Raw genomic sequence first — 20,596 nt, forward strand, 5'->3', positions numbered from 1 at the left:
TTAAAAGCACCTAAAAGAAGTAATCAAGTCAGAATTTAGTGCAGAAAATCTGTGTCAGAATATTTTCAAAATAAAAATGAGATTAAAGAGGCTATGTTAACAGTTAGTATCCATACTTCAGATTGAAATTGTGATGCCCATATGTCCTTGTTAGCTCCTCCAGTTGAAAATAATCGTCTTGAAGCCATGGGGCCTTTGATCTAAAATCACTGTATTCGATCTCCAAGGCTGTAGTTACACGTAATATTTTTGCTTCAAAATGTCAATTTTCAAGAATAAGATGTACTCCGTACTAGTTAGCATTAGTTAATAATTTTTTAGTTAACAATTTTTTTTTTTTGACTAGTTAGCGTTAGTTAACAATTAGTTAGTAGCCACTAATATTGACTAGCAATTTATACGTGAACTAGGATCCACAATGCACTGTAGACTCTGATCCAAACGACGACGTTTTGTGCGTTTGTGTTAATGGATTAATTTTTCAGTCTCGTTCCCTGTTATATGCTGTTTTTTAGCAGTTTCTCTTTTTTGATCTTCTCGATTTTTTCTCTCTCGTGAATTTTCAGACATTGCATCTCTGGATTTGATCTTCATTGCGTTGCGTGTGCTCAATATGGATGAGATGACTGCCCCACAGGAATTGGCAGAAACAAATGAGATTAATGTTTTGCAGCAATTGGAAGTGATAGGTGAATCTATTCCAGGTTTTTTCAAACAAATTTTATGGCCGCAATCTATATTGATTTTTGCTTCTTTTTTTTTTCGTTGTTGATGCAATTAATTGAATTCATATATGATATTCGTTGATTAATTATCTGAGAACAGTTTCTAGGATTTTGTTGAGTTATTAGTTTGATTAAATTTCTATTTGAGCTGCTATGTATCTGTGAATCTGTGATTAGGCTTTTTATGTATATCTTGAAATTCCCTAGAAAAATGGAGAAAAATACAATATCCACGAAGGATAAATAGAAACAGGAAATTAACCTACGTAAGGTTAAAATAAACCTGGAGCAAAGTTTTGAGGTGAAAAAGCTTTTTTTCTGTCTCTGTCAAATGCTACGATTCAACCTAGAAATTAATCTGATAATTAGATCAGACTTATAACCCCTGTAACTGCAAACCACTATCATTAGTATGGGAGACTGATGATAGATATATTAGAAATTGGACCGGAGCAAACCTACCCAGACGTGTGGATCAAGAAGGACGTTGATGGATCTGAAGCCCCAAGGTAGGGCTCTATGCTCGACCCTAGTTGTCCAAGCCGAGGCCAAGGCCTTGGCTAAGGGGCTCGATCGAGGTGGGCCCAACTGAGGTGGAGATCGGCTAGAGGTGGGGCTCGGCCGAGGGGGTGTTTGGCTGGGAGTGGGGCTCAGCCCCNGGGGGGGGGGGGCTCGGTCGAGGTGGAGCTCGGTTGGAGATGGGGTTAGGCCGAGGGGGCTGGGTACTCGGTCGAGCACAGTCCAAGTTTGTTGGAACTACCCCCTTTATCGCGGGGGCGGTTATGGGGCGGGTTAGTATATATAAAAGATAGATCATTTGTCTTGTTTAGACATCATGTTCTATTTTGTCTAAATCGTGAAATCTTTGTAATAGCAATTACACAACCTCTCAATACAAGAATTGTCTCCGCAACACATTCTTTTGTCTTTTCATATATATTACCACATAATCATAAATAATTTTTTTTTATCAAATACATTTCTACAAATCACTAATTCTATTCAGATATTAAAAATAGAGTTAATTCCAGCAATGGTTCTCCGACTATGTTGATTTTCTAAAATTAGTCTCCGACTTTTAATTTGGACAATTTAGGTCCCTTGACTTGTAAATTCTTTCCAATGTTGGTCCTTTCGTCAAATTTTGGTTAAGTTGAGGTCAAATGAAGGGATAAAATTGTCCGTTCACGTGTTTAGTGTATTATTACTCGTATTTCTCCTCTTTTATACGCTGTATATATAAATATAATCTCAGTCGAAGTCTCAATTGAAGTCTCTTCGACTGAGATTATATTCATATATATATAGCGTATAGGACAGGAGAAATACAAGTAGTAATACACTATACAGCAGACAATTTTACATCTTCATTTGACCTCAACTTAACCAAAATTTGACGAAAGTACCAACACTGGAAAGAATTTGAAAGTCAAGGGACTTAAATTGTCCAAATTAAAAGTCAAGGACTAATTTTGAAAAATCAACATAGTCGGAGAACCATTCTTGAATTAACTCTTAAAAATATTACCACTACAACTATTTGTTATTCTCTAACACTTTTTTCTAGTTGATAAGATAGTAAAAGATAAGGAAATATTGAGGGGGATATTACCCAAATAAATCACTTTTAAATTGTTGCATCAACATATGAGTGTTATATATACGTTGTAAGACATGCAAGATGCATTTGATGATCGAATATATCACTTTTTGTTATAAGTGTATATATATTTTTTTTTGTATTAGCTATTGAATCTAAATTAAGGTGTTAAGATTAAGAACCAGTTATTTGGACTAAATAATATTTTTACTAATAACTAGCTAAGAGCACCCCATTAATATACTTTTTGTAATTTTTGGAACTGTGAAAAAATAGAGAAGTAATTTTTTATTGATGGGGAAGTGGTTTTTTCTTTTTTTTTTTACTCCTGCAAAATAAGGTTTTTGTCAAACTTAAAAATAAATAGCTAGTGAGACACACAATTGTGTCTCACTGGCCGCCCAAGGAATACACGCGGCAGCTTGGGTTATTGAGAGAGGCTGCCAGCTGGCGGCCACTCTGAATTGATGCCTTTTATTTTTGTGGCCGTTGTTAGCCATGGCTAGCAACATACATATTTCCGGCCATTGCCTAGCATCTGCTAAATATAAAAAAAAAATTATTATTATTTTTATCTATAAATACAATTTATCTCTACAAGTTTTTCACTTTTCATCCTAATCTCAATTCATTCATATTCTTCTCTCAATTCCTACATCACAATTAATCATTTTTTTTGTTGCATATATGGAGCAACAACAGCTATTAATTTAAATATTTATATTTTCATTTTTTATGCACTTTATTTTATTTTTTGCCACTTTGTAGTTTAATTTTTAAGCAATTAGCTGTTTAATTTTAATTTTATAATTATCATTTTAATTAAATGTAGCGATGTTTATTTTAATTAATTTTCATTACAATTATAAATTTATAATTCAAATAAATAAAGAAATAATTAAAATATAAGATAGTAAAATGATGGGTTCACAAAAAATTGAGAAAAACTTATAACTAATTGGGAAAATGACTTTTGTGATTGAGTAAGGTAGTGGATGATAAAGTAGATGTTGGGGTAAAAAAAGGAAGAAAAATCCCAATTGATGTGATGCTCTAAGGGCTTAATTTGTTATATTTAATGTAGTGCAAAGACTTAAGAATCTACAAGTGTTTAGTGTGCTTACAATTTAATTAGTAAAGTTTCACTATTTTCAAGAGAGATTGTCTGCCTTCAAAATGTAAAAGCTTACTACGAATGGAAATTAAAAAAACTGGATTTTAGCTTTGTTCAATTCGAATATTAGGTGGCTTTGCATGGCTGGTACTGACCTAAAATGTTGTTGTTTCCACTTCCCATGATTTCTTGGGTGTTGCCGGCCCTCCCCACGGCATGACACTTGTCTTTGGTGGCAGCATTTTGTTTGTCACATTCGATTGGATAGTCATAACCTTGGTACCATCTTTTATAATTAATTTTTTAATATATTAGGTATCCCAGCTTAAAAGATGTTAGGTAAGATAAATCGCGAGTCGTTCTATGGCATCAATTTTCAGATTTTCACCCATGTGTATATATTCAGTGCACAATAATCTTCATATGTTTTGATTGGTTATGGTCTTCTAATGACTCTCAGGTTCTCAGTAGAGTTTGAACCCTTACAATACCACAGAAGTAAGATTTTAAGATGATTGGTCAAACTAACTGAGTTAGCTCCACGAGACTTATATCATAAATTAGGTAATATTATCTTAAAGTCTTAGGATCTACATAAATTTTATAATGCAAAATGTTATTTACCCTTCTCAAAATTTTTTTCCTGACTTTTTATTTTTGTGTTGGGTGCTCACTAATTAACTGACCTCATCACAAATTAAAAACTTAAATTGCCTAATTAGATGATACCATGTCAGGCAAGAGAAGAAGATTGTAAGGAAAATATAGAGATACGTAGCATTACTCAATTATAACCAATAATTAATTATATCGTGGATTAGTGTGCATGTTACTACATACATTGCACGTTTGCACCCAACACATTCTTATTTTTCTCTTTATACTTTTTTTTTTTCCAACTTCGTTTTACTTTTGTTTTTTTCTTTTGTTTTTTCTTTTTTACAAATAAAAGTAGTATATTAAAAATATATGTAATTGAGATATTTTAAATGACACTCATATTGTCAAAGATCTTATAGTCAAGATACATGAAATGATTTTTCCAAATAGAAGGTCATGGATCCGCACCTCAGTGGAGGCGATATTGACTTGTTGGGTTTCCGTAAGTTGAGAAAGAAAAAAGAAAATGACGCTCATATTAATATTTTTGTTTAAAAAGTATTAAAAATAAATCAATAGATACATAAAGTTATTACTTTAGTGTAATGTTTATGTAGATTAAGTTTTGTGTTTATGAACATATAGAAGAAATGTTATGAACCAATTATAAAGTGAATAAAAATACACATAATGTATATTTAGTTTAATATTTATAGACATTAAGGTAAAAGGTTTATGGAAATATAAAACGAAATATTATAAGCATAGTACAAGATAATATTATTAAATATGATACACCAATTGACACTTAATATAAAAAGATATCATTTGAACTATAATCTACTATGTAAGATGGACCATGGTCCGAGATATAATTTGCAACTCTAACATTTTGGATAATAAATTTCTTTCCCCCTTGATCCTTTTTAAGAGTTATTGTTCATTTTTTTTTTTTTGAAACACTTACAATTCTTTAAATGTTAGTATTTGTTCTATATTTTTCAATTTTTTTCCGCCCAAAGAATTAATGCTCCCACCACCAAGGTTCAATTCTGAACCCACCCATTTGGAATAGTAAAGATTTCATGACACTACATAGGTAGTGGCAAATTTTTATGTGGACCATGTAGACCATAAAGAGGTACATTTTTAATATACTAAAAGTACATTATTTGATAGTATACAAAATAATGTACTTTCAGTATACAAATAATATATTTTCAAATAACGTACTTTATTATGTACGTAAATAATGTACTTTTTATTTGTGGTTCATATAATAATGTCTCCATAGTAGTTGGCAAGAGTTATTGTTTACTTGAAAAAACAAAGAAAAATGGTCAAATTAGCCCCATAAGTCAAACCAATAGTGTTTTCTTTTTATTTTTTATTTTTTAAAAAATACTTTTTATTTTTTTATTTTAAAATTTTTGAAATATATTTTTTATTATTAATCCAAATTTGGGCGCCAATGGCTGTTTTCTCTTCCTCTTGTTGTTGACTTCTTGTGGTTGCTCGGATCAGGCAGTCCGGCAGCCTTCTCATACGTTTTGTTTGCTCTTCCTCTTTCTTCTTTAGGGGGCGGCAAGAGGATCTCTTGTGACTCTGAAGTTGGTTGTGTCTCATATTCTTCATTTTCTTGGTTTTACTGTAGCATGAGAAAGCATCATTTGCTAAACATGTAATTTATTAAGACCAATCATTATTAAAAATGTACTTTTTGTTTCGACCATGTTCACACAATAATTTTCCATTTTGAATTCAATTGAACATTTTAATTGAAATTTAAATGAAGCTTTTTTCATTTACAGGGTTCCATTGCACTATCCTCTTGATTTAGGGATGGATTTAACCATTTTTCGAAAACAAATTTAAATAGTCCTGCTTATGTGAAGCCTAAGTCCGACCCGTTTATAAAAGGAAAAGATATTTGAAGGAGGAAAAACTCTTTGTAGCTTAAACCCTCGCCTTTCATTGTCTTTGTCAACTTAGAAAAGAAATAAGGAAAAATGGCGACCCTGAGAAATGCTACCACCGCTTCCAGCATCTTCACCAAATTCCTCAGCGAGAAGATCCGTTCCACCGCCGCCACCCCGCTAATCAGTCGCCTCTTTTCTACCTCCAGCACCGATTCCGGTTCCGGTCCCGATGACCCACCAAGTACTCGACCTTCCTCTTTCCCATTTCTAAAAAACCAATCTTAATACTAAATACTGTACTAGTTGTCTTCAATTTCTAGTAAATCTTTGTTCTTTTTTTACAGTTGTTTTGCAGGGTGCTCCGCAGAGATTCAAGATGGAGAACCCGTTCCAAACGGAGGGGCCTGGAAACGTGATTCACGCGGACAACGTGAAGGAAGGAACGCTGGTCCGAGTGTCCATGCCGGGAGTGGGTCCGGACGGTTTCAAGGTCTGGGCGGAGAAGAACACCCTGTACTTCGCCGGAAAAGGGGAAATCGAAATGGAAGGAGAAGAATCCGGGAGAAATTACGGTGGCAGCCTTAAATATAAACCAGAAATTAATAGAGTTCAAGATTTTAAGGCGGAGATGAAGAATGGAATCCTCAAATTGTTTGTTCCCAGGGCAGGGAGTGCTCAGGACAAGGAAGATAGTTAATTTCTTTTTCTTGTTTTGAAGGGAAAGACTAATTGTGATTATCACCTACGTGGTGCACTGGTGCTTATAAGAAAGTAATAGAATAAAAAGAGCTAATATTATTTGGGTTCTTTGTATTGTGATTTTCTCAACTGTAGTTATAAAATTTCAAATTGAGTATAAATGGGTTGTTATGCCATGGACCCAGATCCACCTTGCAAGGTGGATTTGGGTCTACATTTACATACACTATACTCTACATTCACAGTACAATTTGTAAACTTCACATTCACACATTACATGATTATATTACCACTGTTATGCATTCACACATTCAAAACTCTATATTCACAGGTCCTATACTCCATATTCACAACTTGAGAACTCCACATTCACACATTACAAGGCTACAAGTTGCTAGAACTTCTTAACTCTATTACAGATTCACACATGCATAACTCTACATTCACGATTTCTATACTCCATATTTACAATTTGAAACCTCCACATTCACACATTTTTGGGCAACTCTACATTCACACAATCATAAATCTACATTTACGATTTCTATACTCTACATTCACACTTTGAAACCTCTACATTCACACATTTTTGGACAACTCTATATTCAGCAATATGATTACTAATTAAAAATTTTTTTTTTTTAAAAAAGAGACAAAAACGACATAGTTTTGGACCCAGGTCCACCTTGCAAGGTGTACTTCGGTCCACAGCATAATTTACCAGTATCAATGTTCCCTAAACTTTTAAACTGTTATTCTAATTATTCTTGGTCATTACGTTACTTTGAGTTGTTTAGACCATATAAATGTAGGGAAAATCATCCTTTCAGCCTGGTTAGAAATAAACGTACGTGGTGGTGTGCTGCCATTATGCTTGGAGGACCTAATTAGCTACTTCAAAATACAATCAACAATTCATTAGTACAGTCACCAAGTCTAAGTATTGTTTACAAAGTTCTAATCAAATGCATTCTTACTCTGTATGACTTTATACACAATTTGTTATTCAAAATGCACTACATTAATATCAATTTTTGTCTTAAAAAGGTTGTTGGAACTATATGTCAAAAATATATGGAAAAAGGACAAATAGACCACTGAACTATTTGGAAATAGCAATTAAGCCACCAAACTCGAATAAGCTCCGAATTCATCATGAACCTGGAAAAATAGAGCAATTAGCATTTTTAGCAGGTTAACAACAAGTTTTTGCTGATAAAGATGACACGTGTATTTTTATTTTCTATTTTTTTTATTATCATTATCCTACTAAGCATTTGACTTTTTTAAAAAAATAAGCAAAACAAAATCCTACTAAGCAATTAACATTTCCCCTATTGAGGTGTAATCATGTGATTGGTAGTTAAATTTATTTATTAATTACTGGTGGGTAGGTCAAATGTTTTTTTTTAAAGGTCAAATGCTTAGTAGGATAATAATATTAAAAAAATATAAAAGAAAAATTACACATGGCATTCTAATCAGCACAAACTTGTTGTTAACCTGCTAAAAATGCTAATTACACTTTTCTTTCAGGTTCATGGATATATTTGAAGCTTATTCGAGTTTGGTGGCTTAATTGCTATCCTCAAATAGTTCAGTGACCTATTTGTACCTTTTCTCCAAAAATATATAAATAGTAATATATAAAGACTTCCCTACTATATTACTTAGTATAATCACAATGTTTAATTTTATAAAATAAATTGAAATCGAAATAATAAACAAAATATGATAAAAATGTTACCATTGGCACTGCTTGAATAGATTCTTTATCATCAATGGATGTCGCGTACTCCATTAAAGTTCTCATGTAAGCTATGACATAAAAACTATATTGGTTACTATCCGGTTGATGAAGATCCTAAAAATGCTAAATAGTATTTGTTCATTCATAAGTACAAAAACAAGAATATATACATTAGACTTTTCACTACCCTTTATTAGGACTCTGTATTTGAGTTACACTAGGAATATCTATTCTAGTCTATTTGAGACTACTCTTGTATATATATCTCTGGCTCTTATCATTGTAAAGGCTGAACATTATTGAATACATATAATCTGTTCTCATCCCCTTGTTAAAAAAAAGAATAGTTTTTAGTTAAAATAAAAAAATGTGTGGTGGTAAAATTGTAAATAAATTATAAAGAAACAGCGAACCCTTGTTTTTTTTTTTTTTTTTTTTTTTTGAGAAAACCCTTGTTTTTTTTTAAAGACGCAATTTCTAAACTCGTTGACTTTCTACGATCCTCTTATAAGAAAAGGTAACAAAAAGTAAATAAAACAAAATTTTAATTTCTTCAAAATAATTTCTGCAACCCTTTCTGGGTTTGCGAAAAGTAAATTAAACAAAAAAGTTAATTGTCAGATATGCATATATAAAATTGAATCATTAACACGGCGGGGTTTTTTATGCGATACAAAAATATGACACTTTTCAAAAGTGTGCATGGATAGGAAAAGAGAATTTATGGAAAGCATGTTTGATTAAGAAAAAATGCACATCAAGAATGCATGTTAGCTTTTTTAGAAAATTAGTTAAAAGGTAGAAAATTATGATTTTATACGTGTATGTGTATAGTATTGTAACAATATGTATGGAAAAAAAAAGATAGTATATATATATATATATAATTGTTGTTAGCCTCATTAATTCCATAATCATTTATAATGCATACTAGTTAGTTAATTGGTATGTAGTAATTATTACATAATAATTTGGAAAGTTAAATGCAATTAACAATAATTTGTAATTAGTGTATAATAATAAAGAAAAATAATTGTTTAATTATTAGGAATCATCCTTCGCACACATTTAATCACAATTTACACACGCTTAACTACCGTTCACACACATTTAATCACGGTTGGCACACACAATTAACATAAATTAAACAGTTTATTCTATTGTTTGGTTCGCGGAAGGAATAGACTTTAGTAATTATATTACAGTGTTTGGTTGGTTTAAGGAATAGAAATGAAATATGTTTTAAAAGACATAAATACCCTTATAAAATATGTAGTAATAATAATAATAATAATAATAATAATAATAATAATAATAATAATAATAATAATAATAATAATAATAAGGACATTCATGTTATTATTAATATTATTATTATTATTATGTAATAATAAAATAAAATTTATAATAATATTAATAACAATAATAAGAAAAAAAAGGAATAATAATAATAATAATAATAATAATAATAATAATAATACAAAACAAAATTATATATAAAATAATTTTTTTAAAACACAAATTAGAGTTTTTTGATCCCACATTGATAACTTATGAAGAGGAACTCAAATGAGCTCCTCTATATAAGAGAAGCATTGCTTCTCTTTTGAAATTAACAACAAGATGAGGAAGCCTTAAAGAGCAAAAACTCATTCATTTAAGGAGCTTTAATTGCTCTTAGTCACAAGTTTTTTTCAAAATAAAAATGTATTAATAATAATAATAATAATTAATTAATTATATTTTTATTTTTAATATATAAATAAATATATATTTAAATAAACAAATATTATATATAAGGATTATAATATAATAAAAAGGGTATTTTTGGTACTATAGCATAAAAGTTATTCCCAAATACTTGGGAATAACTAATACTAGGGTGTCCCCTAGGAATGGCTATTCCCCTTGCAAAGGGAATAGCTCATTCCCGGGAATGCTATTCCTAGGAATAGAATGATGAAACAAACAATGGAATAGGTCTATTCTCGGGAATGGTATTCCATTCCCGACCTATTCCACGAACCAAACACGTTGTTAGAGTTGCGCTTGACTGAAAATTATTTTGGGTGTGTCTCGCAGAATAGAAGCCAGTCTTCAATGCGTTATCAAATATGTTCATAGTTATTTGTCTCTTATACTGCGATATTTTCCAAATTTATTTTTGATATTGGTTTCTGTGATAATTTAAATCGACAGTGAATATATATATATATATGAGATCACTTATTTAGGTAAGATTGTGAGATCAAATTTTGTACATCAATCTAATAAATTTTAATGGTCTTGATTGATTGACACATTCACTCTGTTCGCATACATTTCAACTTATAATCTTAATCAATCTAGACCATTAAAATATTGTGAGACCAAATTTAGCTTGTATATCAATTTAAAAAATTTTAATGGTCTAGATTGATTGACACACCCACCATGTTCGTACACATTTAATCACCGTTGGCACACACTTACTTAATCACCATTCGCACATATTTAATCATCGTTCGCACACACCTCCAACTTAGAATCTTAATTAATCTAGACCATTAAATTATTACATTGATGCACAATATTTGATCTCACAATCTTACCTAAACAAGTGATCTCATATGATCCTATATATATATATTGGTTCAAGTGCGGGTATAGCTTCCCGTGGGGTTGTGCGGTTACGCACCTTAAGCACACAAGCAAAACACCTTAAGAGCACAAATCACGCACCTAAAGTTTTAAAATGGCGCACCTTAAGTATACAAATCATGCACTTTAAGCACACAAATAAAGCACCTTAAGAAAACAAACCACTCACCTAAAGTTTTAAAATGGCGCACATTAAGTTTCAACAACTGACGCACCTTAAGCATACAAATCACGCACTTTAAGCACACAAACAAAGCACCTTAAGAAGGAAAACCATTCACCTAAAGCTTTAGTTGGGGCACCTTAAACACACAAATTACGCACCTTAAGAAGAAAAATGTCGCACCTAAGCAATTGTACAACCGCACGGGAGAAAGGCAACTTCACGGGATATATATATAATTTAAGGTTCAAACAACTATGACAACATAAATTAAGCTCCAATAAGCTATTGTCTCAAGGAACAAACATAATTTTAAAGGTTTAAATATAATTATGTTGAGTTTATTTTATTAATATCAGACGAAACAACAGGTGGGAATTGGATCAAACAGTTAGAGAGTCAGATGATTCAAGCACCCTTAAACTTCTGGGGTTATGAACTCTGAGAGTAATGTGCATTGTATGGTGGTAGGGGTGTTCCGGAGTAACAATGGTGGAGGGGAAGTTGGGGTGATTCACCGCATCTGGGAATCCCTGAGTCTCCAAACACAATGCACCATGCGACTCATACACCGCTCCGCCTTTCCCCTTCACACCCTGCAAGTGATTCGCCGTATAGAACTGCACCCCCGCCGCCCCAGAGGCCTTAATCTCCATCCCAATCCCACTCCTTTCATCGTACACCTCGGCCACCATCTTCCTCTTCCCGACATCCTCGTAGCCGTCAATGGCGTAGTTAATGTCGAACCCCCCGCGCGAACCCTCGGGAAGTTTAGCCATTTGGGGTCCGACTTGGCGCGGTTCAAGAAAATCGTAGGCTGTGTTGTTGATGGGCAGGATTTGGCCGGTGGGAATGAGGTCGGAGTCGACTGGGGTGATTTGGGATGCAAATATGTGAAGCTTTTCCGACAATATATCCCCACTGTCGTGACCTCCCAGGTTCCAGTAGTTGTGCTGTGCCAGGTTCACCGGAGTGGGCTTGTTCACAGCCTTTGCATTCATTTTCACTATCAGCTTGTATGGGTTTTCCTTTATACTATATGTTACATCGGCAATTACATCTCCGGGAAATCCTACATTATAAAGTACTCCCAAATTACGTTGTTTTTGACTAAAACTAAACTTTTGATATATAAATCAGTAAATTAAATAAAATCTAAATGTATATCATCACCTTGGTCACCATCGAGGCTGTGGTAAGTGAAGGTGATGTAACTTTCCTCGTGCTTCTTAACCTTCCAATAAACCTTGCTAAATCCTTTGGGGCCACCTACATCACACACACACATATAGAACAATATGATTTCAAAATCTCTTTAAAAAAATTATGGTTGAAAAAATCGCTAGGCGCTCCCTCGGCGCTCGGGGAGAACCAAGCACCTAGGGCGTCTAGGCGGGGATTAATCCGCGCCTAGGCGCCCGTGTATTTTTTATTTTTTACAAATTTGTATAAATTTTTTAATTTTTAAGACTTGATAAATATAAATTATTTAATACTTTAATAGTTAATACTAAAATATTAAATGTTAACCTAAAAAAACATATAGAGCTTGAATAATTTAGGGTTATTTCGATCAAAACGATGTCGTTTTGAGTGAAGTAATTCATTTTAAAAAGATAGGAACAATAGCTAATCGGCCCACTAGGTCGGCGACCTAGTCGGTGCCTGGGCGGCCTAGCTATTGCTTAGTCGACGCCTATGAGGCATAGGCGGTCAGCACCTAGCTAGGCAGCCTAGGCCACTAGGCGGCACTTAAGCGGCCAGCCATTGGTCTTTAGATGAAGCAAATAAAGGTTAAAAAACATAAAATTATCTAAAGCATTGAAATTAGCACATCAGACAAGAAGAAATGGCTAAAGCATGAAACTGAAATAGCTAGTTGTAGTGGCGGATCCAGAAAAATGTCTTAGTGGGGCGAAACATAAAAGAGGTTACACCAAGTTGCTCCTTTATATGGGAGGTTGTGGGTTTGAGCCTCAGCGATATTGACTCTTTGTACTTCAATAGGTTGAGAAAGTAGTAATAAACATATATTGCATTGTAATAGAATCGGTGGTATTAAAAAAAATGAAACATTTAAAAAGAATATAGTCATAAATATTGTTGGATATAGATGAAAAATAAAACGCATCAGAATTTTATAAAAGCTACAAAAGAGGATGAGTTGCAATTTTTAGGATTTGAACCATCGTCCTTCCTTAAGGAAAAACACCCCTACCAACCTAGCTAACAAGTCAATTCTTTATTTATATATGTTTTCATATATTTATATCTAAAATTGTACACACACACACACACACACACACATATAAGGACTATATGGGGGGTGGGGATGGGGTGAGTGGGGGCAACTGTTCGCCATTGCCCCCATGCTGGATCCGCCGGTGACTAATTGGTAGTCTTGAATGTGCTAAAATAATTAAGAACAAATAGTGCAAATGAAAAAATGAATTCCTAGTGCTTTATTTGTTTTTATTAGTATGAAAATGGTGTGATGATTTAAACATTAGATAAAGCTTATTTTTATGCATGTTAAACCATGTAACTCAGGCTATTATGTTTATATTTTGGAACCTATTAAACCATTTGCCAATTAGGTTGTTATTTTGTGCAACTTGAAACGTTTTTGATTGTTTTGGTGTATGTTAAAATGTACAACTCATACTATTATTTTGTTCATTTTATGATGTTATTTTGCAGTAAGAGTAGCATATATATGAAGATTCAATGGAAGAAATTTTTGAAAATTAAATTTTATGAAATGACTAATATGTCTGATCTTTTAATAATTTAGAAATTCAAAATAAATTATTAACGTTAAAAAAATTTATAACAAATAAATTAAAATTGTTACTTTACGGATAATTAAAGAGGAAATTTTATATATAATAAGTTATGGACTGAATTTACAATATGAATATACTTAATGGATTAAAATTACAATTTTCTCTTAAGAATATGTAATATTGACTCCAACTTTTGATACAACCATTATTCGTATCAAGGATTCAATACTACAATTACTGACTCATTTTATCTTTAACAAATCATCCTCACTACTATTATACAGAATTGACCACAAAAATGTGTGTCAATGCATGTCGATATGATGTTACAAACGTTACAAGAAAAAAAGAAAAGAAAATACCAACGGAGTTAAATACCTTTAGATTTTAATGTTTTAGTTATAAAAATTCATTGATAAATTAAATGCTTACGAATTTTGGTGATTTATCAACAAATTTTGATGTAAGTAATTTTTTTGGGTGAAAAATACACTTAAAGTCATTATTTTTCAAAAAAAAAAAAAAGACTTTTGACATCTGTTGTTACAAAAATAAAATAAAGAAGACAAGTCTATCCAACATACAAGTACTCCCAAATATTCACACAATAAACACATCAACATTGGCAAGACATTTTAATTCCATAAATATATTGCATGTGTGTATTAATGGTCAAATTAAAGATGGTAGATAGCTAGGAACTATATATTTTTTAGGAAAAAATGTCAAATAGACCACTGAACTTATCGCTTTTGTGTAATTGGGCCATTGAACTTAAAAAGTGTGCGATTCAACCATTAAACAAGCAAAATTTGTGCAATTGGACCATTTTTACAAAAAATTTTAATTCAATTTGAGTTAAAAACATTTCAATATTAACTCCCAACTAGTATAGTAGAAGAAAATGCAACTCTTAATACATATATTTTAGTAATATAATTGGATTTTACTAGAAAATTTTTGTAAAAATGGTCCAATTGCACAAATTTTGTTTGTTTGATGGTTGAATTGTACATTTTTTAAGTTCAATGGCCCAATTGCACAAAAGCGATATGTTCAGTGACCTATTTGACACTTTTTCCTATTTTTTACCATGGAGTGTGTTGTTTCCATCGTTAGCAATAAGCTTGTAGAGGGTTCCATTGAGAGTGAACTGAGCCCCACCGATCCTGTTGGCCACCCTACCCACAATGGCCCCAAAATTTGACTCATCATTCTGCACCATATTCAACCACGTGAACAAATTAAATTCCCAACCTAAACAAATATATTTACTTTATAAATTTTCAAATTTGAAAAAGTTGAATTGAATAAAATAATAGTTGGATCAGATCTAGATCTAATATGCTAGCTCAGCTCGTAAAACATAATAATATTATCCATCATCCCTTTTGTTTCATCGTGCTAAATCAATGGCGCTAAAACTAAGGAACATAGACACGAAATGTTGAAATCCAAAACCGGCCATCATTGAAACTTACCTCGTACTCCATGGTCGTGTCGTACCCAAGAACAACATCTGTTAGCTTCCCTAAAAATTATTAAAATTTATTGATAAAATGGTAAGAATGATCTCCATGGATGAAATGATGTAGAAAAAGATGGATGATTGTATTGGGGTTGATATACTATACTACGTACCATTCTTGTCGGGAAGGATGACTGATACAACTCTTGCGCCATAGTTGGTGAGCTTGACGGAGAAATCTCGTTTGTTGATGAGGTAGAACTCAGCATCTTGCACACTGACGACCAACCCAGCAAGTGCAAAAGTTAAGAAGAAGCAGAAGAACAATGGAGCAGAAATAATGTTGGACATGGATGTTTTGAACAGCGCAGCTAGCTTGTCGTGGGACGTTGGTCGGCCTTAATAATAAAGAGCTGGCCTGGCCACTGGCCAGTGATCAGAAATAAAATAGACTATAAGTGGTAGCACGTGAGTACGTGACCCACCACTTCCCGCACGGCCGCACTCATGTGATAACAGCCTAACAGGCAACCAGGAGACGGTACTACAAAACTCACTTACAACGTCGTGGATATAACTGTCGTTTTTCTACAAAATCGACGTTAAATATTTTAAATAATTTATAATTTTTTTAAAAAGACATATGACGCCGGTTATTCTGAAAAATCAACGTCATATGTTTTAAAAAATAAAATTAAAAAAAATGCTACGACGTTGGTTTTATATATAACGGACGTCGTAGAATATGATTTTTTTTTAAAATTAAAGTTATGATGTCGGTTTGGTCAACAACCGACGTCGTAACTATTTAATTTAAAAAAAATACATTACTATACAACGTCGGTTTGCCAATAAACCGACTGTTAGCACTGGAAATTCAAATAATGTTATTGGGTCGTGTTGATAATTGGCTATTAAATTAATTGCTTTAATTAATTAAATTGGGCTGATATTTATTTAATTGGGTTAATTAAATGACTCATTGAATAATTAATTGGTCTAATTAATTAATTAATTTAAAGATATTGTTGCTGAACTGCTGGCCAAATTCAAGGATATATTTAATTAAGTTGGACCAGGCTATTGGATCAATTGGGCTGCTCAAATTGACGGGCTTTGACTTGGTTTGGCCCATGAAGAATATATGTGGATTATATAATTTGAGGAAGTTGTGGATATTATAAATGAGTTCAAAATTAGAATATATGTGCGTTATATAATTTTGAAGAAGTTGTGGACATTATAAATTGGTTCAAAATTAGAATATATGTGCGTTATATAATTTTGAAGAAGTTGTGGACATTATAAATTGGTTCAAAATTATAAAATCATGAACCTGGACATGATGATGCCTAGGTACATTCCTTGAATTTAATTCAAAATATTAAATTAAATTCAAATGATGGGGTTTGTTAGATTTTCTCTACTTCCCCACCACTATAAATAGTGGTTTCACATTGAAGATTAAAGTCATTGAAGGCATTGAAGATTAACAGACTTTGAAGCTCTGAAGATCTGCATCTCACTGGGAGGACCGAGGACACGCCTGCAATTTATTTGCACCGAGGGGCATGCCTGCAATTTATTTGCATCGGGAGGACACACCTGCAATTTATTTGCACTAGGAGGACACGCCTGCAATTTATTTGCACCGGAAGGACACGACTGCAATTTATTTGCACTAGGAGGACACGCTTGCAATTTATTTGCACCGGGAGGACACGCCTGCAATTTATTTGCACCGAGGGGCACGCCTGTAATTTATTTGCACCGGGAAGACACGCCTGTAATTTATTTGCACCAGGAGGACACGCCTGCAATTTATTTGCACCGGGAGCCCGCCTGCGGTATATCTGCACTAAGGAGCACGCCGTTTGAGTACCAAACTCGGCATACGTCCAACTCGGCCTAATTCCAATTCAACATACCTTGAACTTGGCATACGTCCAACTCGGCCCAAGTCCAGTTCAACATACTTTGAACTCGGCATACCTCTAGTTCAGCATACTCTGAACTTGGCATAGCTCGGCATACTCCGAACACGGCATAGCTCGGCACAGTTCGGCATACTCCGAACTTGGCATAGCTCGGCACAACTCGGCATAACTCGGCATAGTTCAGCATACTCCGAACTCGGCATAGCTTGGCATACCTCCAGTTCAGCATACTCTGAACTCGTCCTACTTCCAGTTTGGCATACCCCGAACTCGGCATAGCTCGGCATAACTCGGCACGCCTCCAGTTCGGCATACTCCGAACTCGGCACAACAAGGCATACTTCCAGTTCAGCATACTCTGAACTCGGCACACTTCCAATTCGGCATATTCCGAATTCAACACACTTCAAGTCGGCATACTTCTAGTAGAGAATCAGAGGACTTCTACATAGAGATTGTACCCTTTTTTCGTTTGATTCTTTGAATTTTGAAATATGCAATTTAAGTTTTTCGCGTTTACATATTTTGGCACGCCTAGTGGGACAACTCTGCCTCTCATCTCTCTACTACTAAACTACCTCTACCAACGCATTCAATGGAATCGAACAACCCCATGTTCAGGAAGACCTATACCCAGGTTACCCATTCCAAGTCTACGCCTTTAGCCGGCTCCGATGTTGCTCAGAAGGCGCAAGGTCTGCTGACTAGGAACCGCGCCAAGAGCTCGGGGGTCCAACTACTTGAACCTCATGACATGGCTCGAAGAGTGGTTTGAAGAATCGACAATGCCCAGTTGCCCCAAAGGCAACTACTTATGCTGGGAGTCTGCCTTCTCCTAAGGGAGCTACCGATAGTGGTAGTCCAACTTCCCTTTGGACCCTACTCCTTTTCCACTGATCCTCATGGCAACATCGAGGACGATGTCACATTTTAAGTGTGGAAAGGATGGGTATTACATAGTACTTGAATTAGTTGAATGATTGAGTGTTAGGGCATAGGAATTAGAGAGCGTGTTATTGTCGATACTATCCAGGAGGGCTCCTAATCTTGTGTCGAATTAATATTTGAAATATGCCTTGGAAGTACAAATTACACCAAAATTGAAAATTTTTGAACCTATATTGTTGACATCTTTGTATGAATGCATGCTTTTCGCCTTTGATTTTGTTGGGACCTGAGTCAGGGATCTCTCGAAGTGGGAGTGTGTACCCTTTAGTTTGAGAAAGATAAGCTCAGCGAAGCCCGGAAATTGAACTTAACTTGGTAGGGAATGGGGCAAAAGGTGAGACTGAAGTGAGCTTAGAGTGAAAAACCCTGTAATCCCTAGAAAAAAGCATGAGGGGTAGATTTGGTGAATTAAGAATAAAGGCTTCATATTGGCCACTCCTAGAGATAAAACACGAGGTGAGCCGTCTTGCCAGGATATGGGGTAACCATTGCACCGTCTTCGAAAAATCATGGAGATCCATGTGAAGCCGGTTATCCCGAAGAGATCCCGGAAGATGAGAAGAATAGAGAGGAGCTGAGTTGCTTCGCTAGGATTTAGGCACCCATTGCACCGTCTTCGAAAAAGCATGGGACTCCATGTGAAGTTGGGTCGCCTGATGACGTTATCCTAGGAAGATGAGAAAAAAAGAGGGATCGCCCAAGCCATGGTGATGAGCGGTCCATGTCCCTACCCTCACTTATCTTTGCGTAAAGGGGCTTTGGCGTATGGTTGGAAATTTGACTAGGGTGTGCACATCGTTCCCACTAGTGGGATCGGCTTTAGGCCCCTACAAAATAAAAGGTGAACCCTAATTGAATGCATGCTTCAAAGATGTGAATATAATTTTCCTTGTTACAAATTTGTGAGACTTTAACTTCCTCGACATATTCCTTATATTTAGATGGCATGAGCTTAGTAGTCTTGGTGGATAGTGTAGGAGATTTCACTCACTCTATTCTAAACACCCACACACCACTTGATTGATCAACCGAAGAGAGTGCATACTATTCCTGGTGCTTAAATGATTAGAGTATAGATAGTGTGCTTGCTTGAGGACAAGCAAGGTTTAAGTGTGGAAACTTTGATAAGCACCAAGAATAGTATAGATTAAGGGTAAAAAATAGGATAGAATGTGAAGTTTTGCTACCCGTTTATAACAATCTCATGCATTTTAAACTCAGATGTGATAAAAAACTTCTAACACAAATTTTAGGACTTCTAACACAAATTTTAGGAAAAGTTTTGAAGTGTTTCCACAGATCAAAAAGGGATTCAAGGCCAAAATAGAGCAAAAAGCAAAGAAGCCGCAAAGCAGGAACCTCCCACGCGGCCAACACGCGTGTGGATGGGCGTGGATTATTTCCAGTAGCTGTCCACGCCCTCCACCACGCGTGGTGATGGCGTGGTCTGGCCACAGGGGCCATTTCGGGAATTTTGGCTTCGGGTTGCCTATTTAAACCCCTTTTTTGGATAGATGAAAAAAAACCAAAACCCTAGCAGCCATAGAATAGTTTTAGATCTGAAGTTCCTTTAGGTTTTCTCCCCTCTTGGGGGAAGACCTCCTTTCCCATTAGAATAGATTCAAGATCAAGCTAGAAGGATAAAAGTTTCAAGACAAAATGTAATGGAACCATTCACCATGGATGGTAACTCTTTTCTTTAAGGTTTATTTTGCTTTCATGTTTGTTTTCTTTGAAACTTCCATTTCTTCTTCTTGTTTATTTACTTTAATGCTAGCTTAGATTAGATAGGGGATTGGTGGCCTCGAAGCTAACTATGTGGTTGATTTGGTAAGACATTGCTTTAAAAATGTGAGCTTTATGATTTTTGGATGTGAATACTTGTGTGGTTGATGTTCGATATGCTTTGTGCCTAAGTGTGGCCACATTAATTAGGTGGCAACCCCGGCGAAAGTGGGTGTGTGCGCGATAGCGGCCACTCACGAGTCCAACTCACCCACATCTCCGCCCTTAGTCTGAAAGGAAGAGGTTCGAGAGGAGTGATAGATAAGGTGTTTGATAAAATTCCCCAACCGAATGAGGATGTGGGAATCCAAGTGTGACGCCACTTGGTGAAGTGCTGATAGTTAATTTGGTTGGAGTTGAACTATCAAAATAACACAAACTGTGTTCATTTAAGCTAGACTATATATCTTCATAACACAAACTGAAAATAAGTTATAATCAAATTGTGCTATACCAACATCA

The 20,596-nt window shown here is 34.5% G+C and overlaps 2 protein-coding genes across 2 annotated transcripts; one reads left to right on the plus strand and one right to left on the minus strand.

Annotated features, from left to right (window-relative positions):
- The first annotated feature begins 5,970 nt into the window (after positions 1 to 5,970).
- LOC116003093 (24.1 kDa heat shock protein, mitochondrial) lies at positions 5,971 to 6,814 on the plus strand. Its single transcript, XM_031243268.1, has 2 exons — positions 5,971 to 6,199; positions 6,303 to 6,814. The coding sequence occupies exons 1-2, from the start codon at positions 6,049 to 6,051 to the stop codon at positions 6,653 to 6,655; spliced, it is 504 nt and encodes a 167-aa protein (XP_031099128.1). The 5' UTR covers positions 5,971 to 6,048; the 3' UTR covers positions 6,656 to 6,814.
- A 4,602-nt stretch (positions 6,815 to 11,416) lies between these two features.
- On the minus strand, positions 11,417 to 15,881 carry LOC116001800 (aldose 1-epimerase-like). The gene is made up of 5 exons (XM_031241748.1): positions 15,638 to 15,881; positions 15,478 to 15,527; positions 15,089 to 15,212; positions 12,384 to 12,479; positions 11,417 to 12,282 (listed from the first exon to the last, which is right to left on the minus strand). The coding sequence occupies exons 1-5, from the start codon at positions 15,813 to 15,815 to the stop codon at positions 11,594 to 11,596; spliced, it is 1,137 nt and encodes a 378-aa protein (XP_031097608.1). The 5' UTR covers positions 15,816 to 15,881; the 3' UTR covers positions 11,417 to 11,593.
- Between the last annotated feature and the right edge of the window lie 4,715 nt (positions 15,882 to 20,596).

This window comes from Ipomoea triloba, chromosome 13, assembly GCF_003576645.1.
Source record: "Ipomoea triloba cultivar NCNSP0323 chromosome 13, ASM357664v1".
In the NCBI taxonomy this organism is placed as follows: Eukaryota; Viridiplantae; Streptophyta; class Magnoliopsida; order Solanales; family Convolvulaceae; genus Ipomoea; species Ipomoea triloba.